General features: G+C 44.9%; 1 protein-coding gene across 1 annotated transcript in view; it reads right to left on the reverse strand.

Moving 5' to 3' along the window:
* COL23A1 (collagen type XXIII alpha 1 chain) overlaps positions 1-21141 on the reverse strand; it is a 173575-nt gene that overhangs the window by 35254 nt on the left and 117180 nt on the right. Inside the window, exons 2-4 of the mRNA XM_025896000.2 lie at positions 16473-16517; positions 8697-8704; positions 5268-5294 (exon numbers count right to left, since the gene is read on the reverse strand). Coding sequence (XP_025751785.1) covers positions 5268-5294; positions 8697-8704; positions 16473-16517 — 80 coding nt within the window. The remainder of the gene's footprint in view (positions 1-5267; positions 5295-8696; positions 8705-16472; positions 16518-21141) is intronic.

A 21141-nucleotide genomic window follows, 5' to 3' on the forward strand; every position in this document is an offset into this window, starting at 1 on the left:
TGCCCTCTGTCAATGTGAAATCATTCCCCCTTGTCCTGCTACCACAGGCCCTTGTAAGAAGTTCTTCTACTTCTTTCTTGTTGGGTTCCTTCAGGTACTGCAAGGTTGCAATTAGGACGTCCTGAAAACTTCTCTTTTCCAGGCTGAAGAATTCCAATTCTCTTAGCCTTTCCTGATAGGAGAGGGCTCTATCCCTCCAATTACCTTGGTGGTCTCCTCTGGACTCACTCCAACAGGTTGATGTCCTTCCTGTGCTGGGGACCCCAGAGCTGGATACTCAATATTCCATTATTTTGAGTAACAAGCTGCATTACTTCTAAACAAGCAGAATGTGAAGCCTTTTGTCCCTGCCTTCCCAAAAAGTTCCCAGTGCTGCAAGAGATGGGCAGGATGATGCCTGGGTTTTTCCAGGATTAAGAAAATTCAGAAGGCAAATATTATACACTGGAGGAGTATAATAACACACTGCTCAACTAAAAATAAATCCTACTATTCTAAAGAAAATGCATGAAATAGGAGACAACTCTTGTTTCATATCGCGCTTTTTTCCTACAAAGCCTCTTCCCTGCTCTGCTTTTTATTAATGAAGACATGCACATGAAGTAATTCCCCTCATTAATCAACTTCATTCTTTTGGTTTCTTCCTACTTCAAGTGACAACCCTCCATTTGGGATGTCACGTAGCAGTGCAGGCTGAGACTGATTTTAGGGTGGGATGAGTAGCAGAGGCAGATGAAACTCTCAAGAAACAGAGACTTTGGCTTCGAAAGGCCTCTCCAGTAGATGGGAAGAGGGAAAGGAATGGGTTCTAGTGAACCACAAATGCAGTATGTCACTGGGAAAGAGAAGAAATATCATGTAGGAGGAGAGTTGAGTAGTTTGAAGGCAAGTATAGAACCATCTCTGCGTGGGGCAGGGAAGGAGATGAGAGCAAGGCTGCTGAAAACAGTGCACAAACATTGCTCTTAGAATCACAGAAACATTCAGGTTGGAAAAGACCTCTAAGATCGTTGTGTTCAACCACCCAGCACTGCCAAGGTCACCACTAAATCGTGTCCACAAGCACCAAATCCACATATCTTTTAAATCCCTCCAGGCATGGTGACTCCACCACTGCCCTGGCCGGTCTGGTCCAACACTTCGCAACCTTTTTGGTGAAGAATTTTTTCCTAATAACCAATCAAAACCTCCCCTGGCGCAACTTGAGGCTGTCTCCTCTTGTCCTGTCACTTGTTCCCTGGGAGAAGAGACCAGTTCCCACCTGGCTCCCCCCTCCAGTCAGAGAGTTGCAGAGAGCAAGAAGGCCCCTCCTGAGCCTCCTTTTCTCCAGGCTGAGCCCCCCCCAGCTCCCTCAGCTGCTCCTCATCAGTCTTATGCTCCAGGCCCTTCCCCAGCTCTGTTGCCCTTCCCTGAACACCCTCCAGCCTCTCAATGTCTTTCTTGCAGCCAGGGCAGCACTTCTCCCTCCTTACAGTGTCTGATGCCATTGAACAGCTACGTAACGCGAAGCTCCCCCTGCTCTGAAAGGTCAGCTCAGAGCTCAGCTCTCGTCCCGGCTCTTCCATCTGCTCCTCATTTTCCCCTTTTCCTCCTACCCAGACACAGCTGCCTGCCCTGCTCACGTCAGCAGCCCCTGCACAGCCAATCCTCCAGCTCCCCTCCCAGCTGTACCAGGACAAGTGACCCCGAAAAGCTGAGGCACTGACGGCACATCCAGGGGAGGGGAACCACTCTGCAGCACGGGTGCTCCTCTGAAAGCATGAGGGACAATGTCCCAGGGGATCCTGGCCCCAGCGCCTGGTTCTGCCCAATAAGAAACACATTTCCACCAACATCTGCTTTTCCTCTGCTTCCAGCGTGCTCTCGTGCAACCCTGGGGCTGTGCTTCATTTTGGGGATGGGCCAGGTGGTCTTTTGGCAAAGGCTAAAGGTGTCCTCCAGATTTCCCTCGTTCTAAAGGCTGCTGTCATCTCACCAGAAAAGGTGGCCATGGGAAGCACCAAAAAAGCGCAGCTAAACCAGCAGTGGGTGGTGGCCCTCCTGCAGCAAATCCCTCCACAGCAGCAGGGAGAACTGAACACACACCTGGACCCCTGTAGAGCCCACAGGCAGGACGACCAGGGCTCCACCACCACAACCACAGGCATGTTCCTGAGCAGGGGCTGGCAGACACAGCAACACCACCAGGCAGGGCTAACCAAAGGTAGATCTGTTTGCCCAGGACCTTGTCTGAAAACTGTCATTCTCTCTCCTGAGATGCTCATTCTCCTGCATTTTTAACACTGTGTTTTCCTCAGAGACCATGCCTGTCTCATGAATCAATGGAGCCCCATAACCATCCTCCAACTACCAATTATTCTGTGAACCTTGTATAAAAGAACCATTTATGCTGTAGTTTTCAGTCAGCAACGCTGCCGGTTCACCCCAGGACACCATCCACTGTAAACCTATGTGTCACTCCAGCCACCAGCACAAAGAACCAGAGGAACACCGTGGTGTGCTGCAAGAAGGACCACTCAGATGTCAGACAAGAAAAGCAACCTGCCAGTTCCTCTCCATCTTTGGGGTAAAGTGCTCTTCCCCGCAGAAGTCATTCAAGGTAATTTTCTCTAAAAGGAACTTCCAAGATCGGGTTTTTGGCATAAAAGAAGAGTAAAAGCCTCGCTGTTCTCTGGTGCATTCATTTCCATTCTTGCCAGTTCAGGAGCAGGAAGCAAGGCAGGCTCTCAGACTAAGCAGATTTGCACCCCAAAACCCAGGAGCTTATGATCACTGACACTTAGTGCAAATTACACAGGCAAGTGTTGTGATCCATGATCAATGGGGTGTCAAAACCAAATCAAACACAACCAGAAGATCAGCACATCCCAGCATTCTCCATAGCTGCTACAGCGATGTTAGTAGAATACGCCACAGGATTAAAAATAGAAACTAAATCCTCTCTGGAGTTTCAAAAATAATAATAAACCTACAGAACTTCATAAAGAAAAAAAACTGTTTCTGCTGTAAAGTTTTATTGTAGGGCACAAACCCCTCCTCTTAGGATGTTGAGTATAAAAATACTGAAATCATCTTATAAAATCTGTTTTCCCTTTTGGCCCCGTTTCCAGAGCTCTGGGTCACTTCATCCCTTTAAAGCTTCCTTTGTTTGCAGCTCAGTTATAAACCAGCAGCTTACAAACAAAGCACTGCTAGTCGAGGGATGAATGTGTCACTACACCTATCCCTGACACCAAACACCATTTAATATCCACCTACAACTTCTGCATTTGCACCACATCCTCCTCCTGAAGCAGCTCAGAGTTTATTTGATCACCCTGAAGGGAACTAAATAATTAAATCAGTTTGACTACACAACTGGATGTAATAAAACCTGTTCATATGCTTGTGCTGAATAATACTCTTAAGCCTGCTTTATGTTTAGTTTCCTCCTTCAGGTATACATCTTGGTTTGGAAACGCAATTATCCTCACCTCCTCATTAGATAAAGGTAATTAATGCAGCCACAGCCATGTGGATATATTAATTCAATGTTTGCTGGGTTTCAAAGTCTGGAATAAGACCAGCCCCACAGCCCACCTGGACTGCAGGTCCTGGGGGTAACAGATAAGAGGAAAAAACTTTTGGGGATGTTATTGCCATTTTCCCAGTGCAGACATGGCAACAGAGTCACTGCCAGTCCCCAACACTATCCAGGAAAGCTGGAGCAGCACCAAAAACCCCCAGCAGGAGCTGGGATGGGCAAAGTGCCAGGCTGCCCATGGGGACAGTGATGGTGCTCTGTCCTAGGGAACAGTCACAGTTTTCTCCCAGCATTTCTGGTTCTCAGAACTCTACAACTAAACCACACACACAGGCTTTGCCAGAATATGACTGAGACAGAGGAGAAGGGACAAACCTGCCATGGGCACTGCTAATCCTGCAGTGATTCGCCGCATCCCACAGGGGCAAAAAGCCACCCTAAAACTGAGATTGAGTAGCCCCTAAAACTGCCATTAAACAGTCCATTAGACCGAAGTCTCACATCTTGATTTCCAATGAATCAAAATCTTTTTTTCCAGCAGACCACTGGTGCCTCTGTACAACCTCCTTGCTCCAGCATCTCCGGGGTCGGGGCTGCTGCGGGCAGGGACCGCCTGAGGGAGACAAACCCCTTCCCTGGACACCAACAGCCCTGCTCACTCACAGGCTTCCAGCTCCTCCCTCACGCTAAACTTACCCAAATCATTTGGTGAAGTCCTCAGTACCTTTGTGTTAGGGATGCAACGGCAGCACAGGTTTATTCTGCAGAATTAACCCCATCTCCCACCTCTCCCCTTCTGGGAAACACTGCTGTCCTCCCCAGGGAGGCTCACAGGGGTGCAGGGGAAGTGAAAACTGCAAACAGCTCTGGAATTCCCTTCCAATCCTTCTCCCTTGAGCTCCACAACACATGTAAAACTCAACAGATGTTTGGGCATTCAAGGAGAATTGGGCATGAGGGCACGAGGTGGCAGAGACAAGGAGGGAGTTCTCCTGACACACTCCTTGAGGAAAAAAAATAAAAGAAAAAAAAGAAAAAGGTGTATCAAGCACAGAACGGAGAAGGCTATGATAGCCAAGAAGCCCCTTCCAGAGCATCAGGCAGTACAGGACTTGCTGCACCCATTCAAAAAACAGGAATAGAGATGGAAACATGCTGTGAACATGGGGAACCTAGGCAGTGGTTTTTACCAACCCATTACACCAAGCATTGGGCCCCTTGGAGCTGGAGCACCACGGCCAACCAAGTGCGTTAGTGGGGATGAGGGGAGCCAGATGAGAGCCTCTGGTTTGAGATCCAGTTAGAATAAGGACTCCCACCTTCTGCACATCACAGCAGGACATCTCTACTCCCCAGAAAAAATTTTTGGAGATGGGTAAATGAGGATCTATCTCAATACCTGAGGCTCTTTCACCAGTGTCCTCAAATTTGGCCACTTACAGCTCCAAGTGGGACAAATCCCAAAGCCTTCACTAACTTCACAACCCAGTGAACTCTTAGGTCAGAACATGAACACCACCATGAAAGGGCTCAAGTATTTCACCCCTATAAACATTATTGCACAGGCTTCTGCCTTTTAGGGCTAAATCCCTCAAAAGCTGTTGCTGATAAAGAAGGAGGCAAGAGGATTAAAAAAAAAAAAGAACTCAAAAAAGGTGAAGAAATTCAAGTCATGGGAAAAGACTGAGAGGACCACAGAGAGCAGATTAGAAGTGAATAAAAATAAAAGGAATGGTGGAGTTACCGGGTAACCATCACGTCCTGACTGCCCCTGTGGGGGGGAACAAGGGAGACAAGTCAGTCAATGCATCTGTAACAGCACGAGAACACAGCAGCAGGCAGGACATGGGGCCATCAGCTCCCCAGCCAGCCCTGGCACTGAACTCCTGAGAAACCTCTCGGGGCAATTTTCCTATCCCAATGGTCACACCTACAGCTTATTTTGCCCAGATTTTCATCTCGTGCCTCCCCCCTTTGGCTACTTACCGAGGGCTTTGCCAACTCGCACCCATCCCTGCTGTCTGTGCTCTCTCCCTGCTGCCCCTGGAGCCAGGGATGTGCACGGCACACGCTGGATCCTGGCTGTAAACCTGCCTTGGGATGGGGGTACCAAGAGGTTTGGGGAGAGGTCAGGGAGGCTGTGGCTGCTGAGCCAGAGGCCAGGACAGCAGTCACTGAGCTCCAACCTCCTTTTCCAGCACTTGATTCAGAGAAGGTTTCCCCCTCTTAGATCCATCAGTTTCCTCACAGGATGCAGCTCTCCCAGCTCACATCTAAGCTTTGCTTCGCTTTGCAATGAAGCAGAAAGCACAGCTGATGCCACGGGGAAAGACCCTGCTCAAGTTGCCAGTAACACCTGCGAGATCAGCAGAAGAAAACGCAGCCCACTCGGGATATTTCACCTTCTCTGCTCCCCTCGGGAGGTTCCCAAAGGCGTTTACAGCCCGAGCTGCTGTTAAACATGCCGTGAGCCACAGCAGAGCCTGCTGCAAGCCAGACCTAAGGCAGACTCCCTGGAAGGAGCTGTTAAGTATTAGCTGGTACACAAGTAGGCAGTAAAGCGTGTTGCTGGTACAGCAATGTCATCTGCTACCACAAACACAGGTTATGTCAGCGTGCTGCGGGAGTCGGGCATCTCTCGTGGCATGGAACAGCCCCCTCCCTTTCCCTGAGCGCCCCTTTGGCCTCTCATGCCTCCTGCAGCACCCTCCTGATCCATCCAGAAACAGTGTTGACTTCGACAACCGCCTATTTAACAAATTACAGTCTCGGGATAAAGTGTACAGTGAGATTTTTATGGAGACGTATGGCACTGGAGCACACATGGATAAATCGGAAACACTTGTAATGCCCAGCCCTCGCTAATACATAATGTGTTTGCTAATATCTGGGACTGTAAATGTTTAATTACAGTCTGTGGTAAGTCTATCTTTCAATTGTAGAAATTTCCTACCCAGCATGTGATTTTAATACCCTCCGAAACAGAGATTTTTATGGCATATCTGAGCAGAAACCCCCTCACTCACAGACAGGACAATCAATCATACAGCAGCCACAAATCCTGTACCACAAATTCTAGTAATTTCATACACATAACTAGATTATAACAGCAAAAAAAAAAAAAAATAAAATACCAGAACAACTGCTACTAGGGAACAACAGAATTGAGGATAAAGTTTGAGCAGTGTGATGCTGTACATGTAAGGAGTAATTGATTCCTTATGGCCAAAATCAAGAAACAAAGGAAACTAATAAATACAGTACTGCTGAAATAAAATAACATTGTGGTTCTGTGGGTTCTAGGACTTATATATTATGCTTAAAGAAGTCTCTGACAAATGCTGCTTATGCTAAAAAGCAGGATTGAAAAAAAAAAAAAAGGCAAAAAAACCCCGAACCAAAAATGAACTAAACCAGGAGCTGTCTTTTAAAGAAGGGCAAGGGGAGAGAGGGAAAAAAAAAAAGATAAAAAAATGTCTTGTTTGTGTTAAATCTCCCCTGTGCTCTGTTTGCAATTCAATAGTGCCGTGGGAACCAGGAAATGAAACCAACTAGAGACAAAGAAAAATTAATAGTGCACCATATGTTGCCTATGTCAAATCACATACAATAAACGTGACCAGACAGCACACGTGAGGCAGTGTGTGTAACCCAGCCGGCTGCGTGTGGGCTGATAACAGCCCCTGAGCAGAAGCAGAACCAAAACAGCCAAATACATCCATTTTAAATAAGCCAAAGCACTTCAGCCAAGAGGAAAACGTCCCTTAAAAGGTGTATATATGGAGTTTTAAATAGGCAACATCCCAGTATCCTCTTCACGTGTAACCTGACATTGAGTGAGAAATTACTTGTTTTCTTAAATAATTAGAGCCAAATTGCATGAATGGCATATTGGGAAAAAAAATAAGTAAGTGCCAGGTAGAAGCCCTGTGGGGACCAGCTCCAGCACCCAAAAGGCCTCCCTGACTCCACTCGTCTGTGCTCAGCCCCAGCGGATGCTCTCCACAACCTCCCAATTTCCTCCTTCAAAAGCCGCCCAAATAATCATTTTGCTCAACTCCCTCTTTAGTCTTTACATTAAAAAACGAACTTGAAATAGAAGCAAAAATTCAAAGGGCTGAAATCCCTTAACTAAACCCCCAGGCAGTGCTGCTGATCCCATGAGAACAGAAGCCATGGTGCTGTTACAACCCCAATACTTCAGGTACATCCCCAATCACCTTCTGGCTTTTAAACACATTTACAGAACTGGAAATGATCTAGCTCAGGAATAGTAACCAAATTTAATTTTTCCTAAAATAGTCCCTTTTTAGCCCAGTGAGGCTCTACAGGAAAAGAACAACACGAAGAAACATCTCTGTTATTGTAATGACAGAGAAGGAAATGTGGTTGCAAACAGCCTGTACCTCCCCTCCTCCTCCTCCTCCTTCTGGGGGAAGAAAGATAGAAAACTTGAAGCACCTAATACCCATAATCTCTTTTTTTTTTTTTAACAATCCCTCAGCAGCTTGGAGGGCACAAACAAAACATGAATTCTCACTCCAAAACCAGCAGGAGAACAACAGATTTGAATGTGGTGGCACAGCCGAAAGCACGTCTGAACACTTGGAAGGAGGAGCTGACACATTTTCAACTATTACCCCTTCAAACAACTATTTCCCCATAAATTTTCTCATTGTATTGGTAGAAATGCTCATTATTCTCCCCAGGACTTCAAAGAGAGAAGCAAGCAAGCTATGGTTTTCCCTCTAGCCCCCCTTGTGAGGTGACCAAATCTGTATTAAATGATGGAAACACAACAGATAAGAAAAGCAAGACAAAGCTTTAGAACCAATGAACCCACCAACATGTTAAAATATTAGTACAGGACTGTTTCTGTTAAATGGAGACAGACTAAAGAACTCTTTAAAAGGAGAATTCTTTTTTACTGAATATTTTCTGAGCTTAAAATTACTGAAAGTCCCTCAGGGCAGCAAGTTCAACATTTTAAAATTCCTCTCCCCCCCTTCTATTTGTCTACAATCATAAAAAAACTCCAGCAGCATCTGGTACCAATTTTGCTTCCAGACACACCTCTACCAAAAAATGCTGTGCTTTTGCAAGGACACTGAAAGGCAGGGAAGGGGGAAGCCTTAACTTTGTTGATCCAACCAGTAAAATCCACGATACTTACTGCAGGTCCTGGAAAACAAAAGAAAAACAGAGAAAAAAAAAAAAAGTCACTTAATTGCAAAGAAAAAGCATAATCTGATAAAACAGCACATAGCAGTAACCAACATGAGATCTGTTCAGGACTTCCCAGTTCAATTCCCACGGGATGACTTTCCAGATGCACTTAACACCCTCTGCATCCTCCTGTAGCAGGACCATCTCACCCGTGCTGCTGGCACAGCAGTGCAGACAGGGGTGCAAAACCAGTCTTTTCCCACCTTTTCTCCAGTGTGACTGGGGATTACAAACAGCAGCATCCAGGCTTCACGGTTATGAAGAGCCATCCCCTCTCCCCCCACAAGACCACGCACAGGACATGAGGGCCTGGGGCATCCCCTGCAACCACAGAGCAGTGCCAGCAAAAAGCAGGCAGATGTGGCTGGAAAAACATGCAAATTTTTATGAATTAAAACCATATTTTCACCATGGACCTTATTTTTTCTTCAGGTTGTGGAAGGGGAGAGGGAGGCAGGCTTGCAAAAGCCAGAGGAGTAGTGCATTGGGCACCTGACAAGGACATTGTTACAGCTTCCACAGATCCCAGATGCTGCTGTTGCTTGGTTCCTGTCAATCCCTGACCCCAAAACACGTCACACAACCCCACAGTCCTGTGTCACTGCTCAAGGGCTCTGCTGTGCCCAGAGGCAGCCAGGGGGTTGATGCACAGTGCCTTTGATCCAGGGAAATGCCCCTCACATCTCCTTGAGACTTCAGGTGCCAGTGCCACAGTCTGACACTGTGATTCATGGCAGTAGAAGAAAAAGAACCAAACATCTCCCCTATATTCCCCAGCAGTGCAGGGCTTTTCACCACCTGCCACCCCAATTTCTACAGTTTTCCCTCTGCTTGCCCAAGCTGGTGCTACACAGAGGTGAACACTGAACCCTAATCCAAAGCAACCCACATTGCTCTCTTGTTCACAAGGCAGCCTATAGCTCTGTTCTACTTCTTCATGCTCTGATCAAAACCAGAAACTAATCACACTTAGAAAAGAAAAAACGTGAGGAAAATTAAAATAGAAGGGGGAAAAAAAATCAGCTTTGTTCATCCTAGGTTGTTCAACAATATTAATCAGGAAGCATATTTCAAACAAATGCCTTTTTGCAAGGTTTTTAAAATTAGTTTTAAAACTGAAACATCGTTAAATTGAATTAAAAAAAAAGAAAAAAACAAAGACCGAAAAACAAGAAAAGCTTGAGAATGAGGACTGGCACCAAGTAAAGACTGGCAATGAACCAAGAACCATCCTTTCAGCCTGTGTCTGTCACCTGAACAGTCAGTGTCACACAGAGCCACAGCCGAGTGCACATGGAGGGCAGGAGACAACCTCCACATCTCCCTCCGTGTCAGGAGACCATTTTCTTTAGTACCAAAATTCACACAGGCTCTGAACTCACTCCCCTTGGTTTAATTTCTTCTGAATACAGAAGTCAGTGGCTCTCTGCCAGTTTATTAACTGAGAATCATAAACCCGATTTATTAACTCACTCACACCGAGCTGCCCACAAAAGCCCTTCTGTGGAAAAGTCAAAGACTGAGTCTCAAATAAGAAGCAGACAGGAAATTATTTTAATATGGGATTTCAATCATGTACCAATTATAATCTCTTTGGAATTTGTTGCCTTTTTGCCTTTTCTCGGCTACTGTTTTTAACCCCAACATGTGCAGGAAAGTGCCCTTTAAAGTGATTCCCTCTCAAATCCAGGAATCACTGTTGACTGGGGGGAGGTCTGTATATGGACCCTGGGATGTTCTCCAGCCACATCAGTGGAGTTACACTAATCTTTCACTGTGCTGTGAAACAGAGCTAGATAAATCTCCATTAAGGCATAAAGTGAAACCTATTGAACTAATCTCTTCTCCTCCTAGGAGCAACATCACTTTCTGGCTTGCAGAATGTGTTTTTCAACAGCCCAGCCACAAGACACTTGTTTCCTATGGAAGAAAGTCAAATATTTTGCAAGCCAACAATAAATAATGACGTTGATCATGTAGCCAGGGGCTGTCCCCCACCCAGCCATCTCACCAGTGTGGGCACATTGCATAAGAGGTATGATCTTCTCAGAGAAATTTGCCAGAATTTACTGCTAATAATTTTGACTAGTGAGAATCAGGAGGAATGAAACCACTTAGAAATTCTTCTCATAACAAATAGAAGTTGGAAGCAGCCTTTGTGTATTTAAAATTCCATGACAAATTAACTCGGGGGCTGATTTCAGAAGGAGGAGAAGAAAGACAAAATAATCTGCAAACACACAGATTTTGGTCTATGATTGATTTGCTCTGAAGAAGGATGATGCTGCTGCTCACCAGCAGTGAACACCTAGTGCCCAAGCCTGTAAGGGACAGAGAAATTTGGAAACACCAAGAGATTCCTTAAGAACATGGACAGCTGTGCTAGCAGGAGGTGGAAATCAAAACTCATTAAAAATAAATGACCCAGATTTCCTGATCAACTAACATTAATGTTATTTTGTATATCCAAAGCCCTAGCAGGTCACAGTGGCATCATCCCCAGCAATACACAAACACATGGGAAATGGCAGGCCACAGTCATTTATTTCTAAGTATTTTTGCAGCTTGGGAATTTTGGGATAAGATATCATTTCTGTTAAATGTGCAAATCATTCATCATGCAAGCTTTCCTGCCACGAGAGGGGAGAGCCAGGTGGGGGAAACAAAACCAGCCAGACCTTCCCAACGGCTCAGGAAGAGTCAGAGGGGACTTTGCTGCAGCCCTAATGGGCAAAGAGCCCATCCCCAAGGTGGCAAACATGTGTGGCCACCTGAAGATGTAGAAAATGCTAATTTAAAAACAATATGTATACAATCACATAAATATCTATATAAACACGTAGCTATGGGTATTTATACACACAGTATGTATATACATACATATAGAGTTATTAATTCAGGATGCTGTAAGGGGAGTAACTGAGTCATGGGCAGCAAGGAAGGAGAACAACTGCTATAGTCATAAGAAGTTACAGAGAATCTGGGAAAATGATTTGTCACTGTGTATTGAACTATTATCTAGGCAAAAAGCTAAATGCGGGACAAGTTAGATTTTTCCTGAAGTTCAGCAGAAAAAGAAGTCCTTGGGTATGAGAAATACAAGGAAGAGTGAAACACACCAAATAAATACAAATTTTTACATGATTTACCCACATACACCCAGACACGTGCTTACTGAATAAGAACAACTACACATTTGCACTTGTTCACTCAGTCACATGGCCAATGGGTTTAAAAGGGTAAATCTTAATGTGTAAAATATTAGATTTCAATCCATGTAGACCTGGGAGAGAGATAACATTTCCCTGCACAGAAATCACTTTGTGTTTTTTCTTAAAAAAAGTTTTAGATTCTTCCCTGTTCCAGGATATTTGTACAAACAGGATAGTTGTAAGAAAAAAAAACCACCCAAACAAACAAAAAAACCTCTGAATTAAAACTTTCTTAGAAGTTCAAATTAAAGCAACATTTGCAGGGCAGTGTAAATTTGGAAACCAGAAGTCACGGGTGGTGGGCAGAAGACTTTTATCCCAATTCAGCAGTTTCGACACATTCCCCCAACAAGTGTTACTGAAATGGAAAAACTTTGCAAACAAAACTTTTACTGCCAGAAACAAGCAATAGTGCCAAGTCAGTATTTTCCAATGAAATTAGACTTCATTAAAAAAAATGCCCTCTCAGGTCTACCTGTAAGGGCAATTTTGTAGCTGTTCACTGTTGATGCAAACAGGGGCTACCCAACACCACAGCCATCAGCTTTGGGTGTTAATGTCCAGAACCAGCTCTTGCTTCATGTGAGGAGAGCAGAGACATACCCAGAGACTTTCCAGATTGAGCACTTCATGTCTATTTTCTCCTGTTTTATCCTGAGGGATATTCTGAGGTTCAGAGCAGTTTTTGGGTCAATCTTCAAGCCAGGAGAAGAAAGCAGTGTGATGTTACAAGAGACACGAGCATTACCTCCCACCAACTAGTTATGCAAAGACTTTGAACAAATATTTAAACTAAATTCCCAAATCCTGGATCTGATTCATCCATCCTTCAGGAACACCCCGGTATGGATCAACCTTTACAAAAAATAAACGTAGAGCCCAGGGAGGGCTGCACATCCATACCCATCCTACTCACACAGCACCAGGTGGCAGCAAGAGGGGAAGAAAAACCTCCCAGGTCCCTGGAGAAAATCCATGTTATTTCACAAACACTCACTCCAGCAGTTGAACTGTGTCCTCACTGGGACATATCACGTTGAAAGAATAAGCTAAACATGACATTAAACCTGATTTTGCCTTTGGCACGGAAAAAGAACTGTATCTGAGACGTGCAGGCTGGCTGTCAGCACCAGCCATGAGTGCTGCAAAACCTTCCTTCCACCTCACACTCAGAGAAGGCTGAAAATCCCACATGAAGTTGTATTAAAATGGGTTTTTCTTTTTATACACCAGCTGTTTCCGTGGGTGGGTGCCCGTGGGTCTTCAAGGTTGTGCTTAACTTTCCAGCTGCAAAAGAAATCTGATGACACTCATGTTCAGGAACAAGAATGTTGGGACCTGTGTGTTGGTTCTGGCACGGTTGGGATGGAGCTTGGACGTGCTGGACCAGACCAAACAGCCACAGGGAGCTCAAGTATGACACCTCCCCAGGGAAGCTGCTGCTTTGAGTTTCCAGGCCTCATGGTAGCAACAGTGGAATAAATTGGTTATTAAAAGTAACCTCTTTCACACTGGTGGTGCCTGGGTGACTGTCACTGCAGTGACCATCTCTGGACACGTCTGCTGTTCCACTGCTGCATCAGTGATTCCCACAGGGCCAGGTGATGGAGAGAGTAAATAAAATGGGTCAGATGGAGCCATTTGACTCAATTACTCCCTGGTTTGTTCAGCTGGGCTGTCAGCAGCAGAAACACTCCCCCAGGTACTTGATCTTTGTGTCTGAGGTCAGGGAAGGGATGACAGTGGGGACGACTGTGCCCACATAGGAAGCCCAGGGGAAGGCTGGGGTTTAGCACAGGCCCCCCCTTGCCCTCCGGGGCTTCCCATGGGGAAAACTTGTTGCCTTTATGCTTCTCTGCAACAAAATAAACTAAGCCAAGCCCAGAGTCAGGGCCCCAGCGAAACCCACAGCCTGCCCTCAGCAGGTCCCAGGGGCAATGGTGGTTCATCCCCATGGTCTAACAAGTGCTTTCTGCAGCACATCCAGCCAGACTTGTCCCACTTCCAAACATCTAAATAGTTAATTACCCCCATCCTCAGAAATGGTTTATGGTACGATGTCTTTCTGTGGTGGAGAGTGTGTTTTCAGGATGATGGATTCTTAGTTTAGAGAAACACAACTCTTGGATTAATATTTTTTTTTTTTTAAAAATCTGAATCCATCAAGGCAAAAGACAAAAAACCAAATTTAAGTCTTGGTTTAAATCAGTAGGAGGGATGTGATTTAAAAGGGACAGAAGTATCTCTTAAAAGTTTCTTTGCTTGTTTCTTAGAGATATAAGTTGAAAGTTTCGATATAAATCAGAAAAAAGTTTTTCAACGTGACCATTTTCAACAGTTGCCAGAAAAAATGCTCCCCTTGGCTGGGCTGAGCCTTCTGGCTCTCCAACAGCATTTGTCTGGAGTCTGTGAAGCTCCAACCAGGCAGTGTCCCTGGGGATGGACACCGGCGTGCTGCACAAACAAAGTCTGATTCACATTTATCAGCTGTAGTGAAGGAACAAGGACCTGGTTTATGTGTGGTCAGGTTCTCAAACAAATATAGGAATATATATTCAAGCTATCTGGAAAAACAAACATCTGGCAGCTCAGCCAAGAGCAATACACAGCAGGATGCCTGCTCTCCGTGTGTCTCTGCAGCACAGAGGGACAATCCACAGGGACTGAGCTGCATTCCTGGGATTTCACTGCTGTGCCCCATCGAGCACATCTGAGTGTGCATCTCTGTGCTGCTACAGGTGGCTGCTGCACCCTGCTTGATTTTCCTCCACAATTGCAAAGAAGTTCAGAAAAAGTTATTTAGTGGTTTGAATTTTCTTTTGTTATCAATAATCGATTTTTTGTTTTGTTTTTGTTTGTTTGTTTGTTTTGTTTCTTCTATAATGCTTTTTTTCTTGCTGTTTTTTCCTGGCAGCTTTCTGCTTCAGAAGGATGCTCAAGTGGCATTTGCAGGCATGTCACAGCATGAGGGCAAATGCTGCTTTTCAAAAGCTTTTGGATGAAACAGGGAGAAGGGATTGAAGGGCACGTGCAAGCTCAGCACTGCCTCCCAGAATTTTGTGTGGACTAGAGACACATCTTGGACAGCGTTTACACAAATGCCTGCATACAAAATCAGATCCATTGGCTGACCTCTCCAGTTGCCCTTGGTTGAATGCTGTACTCCACTGTGCTTTTTGAAGCCATTAGTGACAGCTAAAAGCCAACCAAAAAAAAGAATCAAAGCTGTCTGGTGGTTATTCCTACAGCCCAAGGAAAATGGGGTTTAATGAAGCTGGCTGGGATCCACACCCCTCCACCCCCAACGAGTGCAGAGCCCATCCCTTGGCCAGGAGTAAATCCCTGATGCTTCAGGAACAAAAATATCTCAGAAAACACCTAATGCACTGAAATAGCATCAGTGGAAGAGAAGGGAAATGCCTGCCTGCCTTCCGTAAAAGTCAATCCACCAGTTCACATGCTGCTAGTGTGCAGCACAAAACCCCTCAGTTTCCTTTCCCCCAAAGTTAAAAAAAATTGTTTAAAATATTAGTGATCAGGGCTGCCCTTTTTGAAAACCCAGGCATGTATTTTCTATAGCAAGAGGCAGCAGAGAACAAAATCAGCTTCCCTGCTAAATGAAAATCTACCTGGTCCTCTTTCCTTCTCTCCATATTCAGGAACCCAAGAGCAGAGAAGTGCATAATTTAATCTGCTGTTTTCTCTCATACAGTTGCAAACCGTGTGGCTTTCAAGGCACATCCCTGTCTGACTGACTCCTTAGAAAGAGCAACACTAACTGCATCTCTCCCCTCTCCAACAGCACTCAGACCCTACAGCAGAATGTAAACAGCACTTCTCCCCAGCTGAAAGGGGGTTGGTGCTTTCCCATTTCACAAGACAGGGGAAAAAATACAAACCCCCACCAGACACACTGAAGTGACAGAGACGCAATATTAAACAGTCAGCTCAAATAATAATTCCCAGCAAGGCTGCTCTGCAGCCTCCCCCGGTGTGAGGGCACACTGATGCTCAGGTGGCTGAGGTTTGGTTACCCCTGACTCTAAAATGCTGACACCATCCATCATGTGGCCAGCAGGCAACGTATAGACACATCCACAAGCAGAGAACAAGCCAGAGCACACCTCCCACCTAAAAATGGCCAGGGGATTCTCTGTTTGTGTGTTAATTCACAGTCCTTCTTCAATGTTGGATGGGACAATAACAGGGCTGAATGCTGCAAGGGAGAAATGGAAGGATGGATAAAATATGCAACAGCAGCGGGTGTTTTGAGTTGGATTTGTTTGTTTTGACTGTTTGCTTGTTTTCCTTTATTTATTTTTTAGTGGTTTTTTGTTTATTATTTTAAGTTTTTATAGAAACCTTCATATCCAGCACATAGGGACGTGGGAAGCCCCAGTTCCACAGCCCATTAGATGAGGGTGAGCAGTGTCATTATCAAAAGGCTCCAGCACCACCCAGTGACACCCACGGGGCCCTCAGTGACGCTGCTGGGACAAGGTGACACTCACCGGGTTCTCCGCGCCGGCCGGGCTTCCCTCGCCTCCCTGGAGGACCTGTGGGGAGCAGAGAGCACAGGGTTAGTGATGCCCCATGGCCACAGTTTAGGAGAGTACCCACCACAAGTCCTTCCCTTCGGATCCAGCCCACCTTGTGTCTCCCCGCCTTTCCCAACTACCAAAAAAATCAGTAGGCCGCACATCTTAAACACCACTCTTTCGTAACATACAGAACTTTGGTGAAAAAGCCAAGGTCAGGCTCCTAGGCAAGCTGGGAAGCAGGTTTTCAAGTTATTGGTGTTGCCCACACAGAGGGAGCTGTCTTACATGCTTCAAAATTCTGGAAAAAATACTTTGCAGGGTGGGTGGCAGCGCTGTGTAGTTCCTGAGTGCTGCAAATGCCTGTAACTGGCTGGGAAATCACAATAGCTAAAGAATTAAAGCAAGGAACCTTTATAAACCTTTTGGTACTAATCAGTGTCTGAGTCAGAAATTTTTTTAGTGCAGACATCTGACACAGCCTAAATCTGGTCATACATTTCTGAATTTAGACCCAGGTTTCAGATGTAAAGCTTGCTTGTACTCTTACCCTTCTGGGAAGCAGTGGCCAAGGGATTGATAAAGTACCATAAATAACAAAATACCCTTAATTAAGGAAAAATGGCACTCAGACAACACACAGTTGCAGAACACTGCTCCAGCACACACAGAACATCCAGGTCCTTGACAAAGCCATAACACCGTGTCCTTTATGTCCACATGTTGCAGCCTCTGTGCTGTAGCCAGGCTTCCCTGCCTGGGACCTGGCAGCATTCCCTCTCCCACAACACGTGCATTGCCAGGTTGGAAGAAAAGGCCACTTTTTGCACCCTTGTGCAGCAGGTCAGCCAGCTCTGGTGGAGCATTTGCTGAGTGACAGCAATGTAACAAAAAACAAGGGCTCATTTTTTATCTGGGAAACTACACTGCTCCCTCTCCTCTCTGCTGGAAAAGGATGATAAACAAAGACTACTAAATATTTCTGCCCTCCTATCAGAATCTCCCCTGTTGCTTAAAGAGTTCTGTGCCCAAATGTGCAACTGCATCTCCAACAACTGGAATTTCAGCTGTGGGTTGGAGTTTTGCACTTTAAAGTTTGGATACACTGCCCAGCACTCCCCCTTCCCAGATCCCCACACAGTTCCAGCAGACCCTTTGCCCTCACAGGGGCTGCAGTGAGAGCCCCAGGCCCCACTTGGTCCCTTGCTATGGGAATGGCAACTTGCAGCCAGAAGCCCCAGATACCTTCTCAAAGGATTGGTAAAAGTGTCTGTTGTAAATCCCTAATTGACTTCCTCACAAGTTTCTATGGGTGAGGCAAAATAACAAAAAAAATAAAAGAAAAAAAAAGAAAAAAAAAGGCATATTTTCAGTCTCATTAATTCTTGAAACCACATTACACCCAGGAGAAAGGTTTACTGCCCTCCATCCTGAAGTCAAGCTGCTATGGAGAGCAACCACAATTCTGACGAAGCACCTTTTCCAACCTTAAAGACCAGACAAGACTGAACAATTAAAGTCCATCTACCTGCACCTCCCTCCTGGCTAATTATGGAGGTCTGACCCCCAGGTAGAGCCCAAGCCCCAGCAGCCTTCAGCCTCCCTTGGGGTGTGGAGGCTGCTTTAAACACCAGCTTTGCTTAATCCTTCCCTGGCTTTCGACAGACTCCTCCTGGATGTGTTTAGAGTGGCTCGTTCGTAACCATTTTGCTTTACCTCTTCTGCTGGCAGCAGGCAGAAAGCACAGGGTGTTTCTTAGGGAGGAGGAAATGTCCTAATGAAAGTGTAGGAGAGGGAGGCTAAGTTTTTAAACAAGTGAGTAATGAGTTGGTAGCGATGCTTTGAGGCAATTTAAAGGAGGGTTGATGTCAAAGGGTGAACGCACGGAGCTCCCACATGAGGTTCAGGTTGGAGTCATTCAACTGAGAATGTGAGAAACCTGCAAGGAACCAAATATGCTGTACAAAATGGGAAATTAATCCTGTTTGTTTGGGGTTTTTTTTAAAAGTTTAAGTGATTTCTTGATACTTCATGCCACAAGAGAAAAATTGACTCTTGCCTACATCCCAGGAAATATTCCCCATCCCAGGAAATATTCAAGGTCAGACTGGATGGGGCTTTGAGCAGCCTGATCTGGTTGAAGATGTCCCTGCTCATTGCAGGGGGATTGGGCTAGATAATCTTTAAAGGTCCCTTCCAATCCAACCCATTCTATGATCTTGTAACCTTTCCCTACAGTCCTTAAGAAAATCTGTAAAATGGGTGCAGCACATTGAATTAAAAATATATTTCAGAGATATTGCCTGTGGCAAGTGTGAGAGAACCAAAGTTGAGAGAGGAAAAACTAAAAACCCATTCTCATCTGTTTTACTTGTTTTTACCTGAAAGCAATTTGGTAAAAGAGAGAGAGAAAAAAAAGAAGAGAGATGTGTTTTAGGAATCAAATCTAGAAACCTGTTGCCATTTAGGAAACATGTCTGAGGAGAGAAATCTTAGTGGGGATTAAAAGAAAGAACATCATACCCAGTATCTACTTTGGACAAGAGTTGCAAGTCTCAGCCCTGTGATGCAGATGTGGGTAAGCAGAAGGACACAGAGGTCCTAGCTCCAGGAGTCATTAATGCCATCTGCAACCTTGTAAGTCAATTGTCTGCATGATTGGGAATTATTATTTTAGCAATTTCTAGCCTATTCTGGGCGCTCAGCTTTAGATACTGTTAAATGAGTTGGGCACAAAGTGAATCCATATTAAACCTCTTGTTTCCAACCCCTTTAAGAGACTACAAAGCAAATTAAGGAGGTCTGAGAATTTGTTTGAAGCTAAATGTTCACTGTAAACTGTTAACCTAATGACTCCATCTCCCAAAACCTTGCAGCCTGATGCTTGTTCAATGTAATTAAGATTTATGTTGCATTAAAGTCAATTTGGCAATAGCCAAGTCTTTTCTCCAAACTGTGCCAGCTCCACTGTATCAGTTCTGGGAGTCCTTTATTTACATTGTTATGAAAGGCAGTTTTGGAGAGCAGAATGAATACAAAGCATAACACAGTCTATTTTTAAACAACTTGTCACTTTCAAGCTAAACAATCTTAATCCAGGGCATAATATGCAATTTCTGACAACACCATAAGATCTCCAGTAAGATGATAGATTTAGTAACCCAAACCCAAAGAAAGACAATGAAATATGTTGCTATTTGAAAATGTTATGAGGAAGAGACGATGGATGCATCTAAATAATAGCTTCTCAGAAACAAGGTAGAAAGTTCACAAACAGGCTCACAATTGCTGGGTAGCAGCCACTTATGTCATCTACTGTGGGCAAGTAAATGAAATATTAAAAATCAACATCACTTTATAGCTCACACAAAATATTGACAAAAGCCAAGCCCATGTAATTGTCCACAGTGCAGTAAATAACCTTTGTTTGAACTAATTCACCCACTGCAGATTGGGTAACTACAAATTGGGCTGCTTGATGAGCACTGTAATCCATCAACACTGGGAAAGCAGGTCTATGGTACATGTGTTTATTGTCTTTTTACCCCTTGTAATTAAAGGAAGTCTGGTCCTTAACCCATGTTCCCATGGTTAAGAGGCTGCATTGCTGCCTCCCAGCCCTTCAGCTGCATGGGCAAATTGTGGCCTGGGCAAATTCCTGCTGGGCACAAGGCAAACCAATGTTCCTTGAGGACAGTTTACAACGCTGCTAAGAAAGAACCTGGTACCACAGCCCAGAAAAACCTCACTGAATACAGACACTGCTTTTTAAATGTTATGCCAGTAAAGCACATTTTACCCAAGAACTTGTGGCACCAGCTTGTGCTTTTCCTTTTACATTTCTCCTACACATCACCCTTTTCCACTGAGAACGTACACACAGGCACGTACCATGACTGGACACATCTCTTCCTTCAAGCCATGTGCTGCTTGGGCACTTAATTTTTGGATATGTTAATCCAAAGTAGCTAGAAACAGCATTCAAGTATAAACCTTGACCAAGTGAAATGAAGATCTATCTTACTGGATCCTTAAATCAGAGGGGTTTTTTCCCCTTGCAAGCACGACACAGTGAGCTGATCATGTTGTGGCCTCTCAATGATAAATGTTAAGGTTACTTTTAGGACCTTATTTTCTAGTGGAGCTCATATCTAACATATTGTGCTCTAACACGCTATTAAGTTTTACACCATTGTTTACACCACTCCTGGTTGCATTTAATTTTGGGGTTTTTTTTTTGTGACCTTGGAATGGTTTAACTTGTTTCCCCTTCTTCCCTTATGGCATTTTTCAAGTTGCTTTCAACATAATCAGTGTTTTTTCAGTTAAGAATGAATCGACCAGAAGAATAGCTTGAACAAATTGGTTGGTTCAGCCACTCTTAGAAAAGTTGATTTTTTTTTTTTTCATATGGCTTCACTTAGAAGGAAGGAGAACTTTGCAGCACAGCACCGTGGGGTCTGGTATCGAGCATGAGGAAACCACGGCCCCGGTCTAGCTGGCTGCTCCTGCACAAAGGCCAATTTACTTTCTTGTTCCCTGGGGAGAAGGTTTATGGTTCATGGGCAGAAGTCAGATTCTGAGATGCTTGCTCAGCTGATACTCATCAGGTATCCAAGTCAGGCTGTGGCTCCGAGACCAC

This window comes from Manacus vitellinus, unplaced genomic scaffold (assembly GCF_001715985.3).
Source record: "Manacus vitellinus isolate BGI_N305 unplaced genomic scaffold, ASM171598v3 scaffold_51_pilon, whole genome shotgun sequence".
NCBI lineage: Eukaryota > Metazoa > Chordata > Aves > Passeriformes > Pipridae > Manacus > Manacus vitellinus.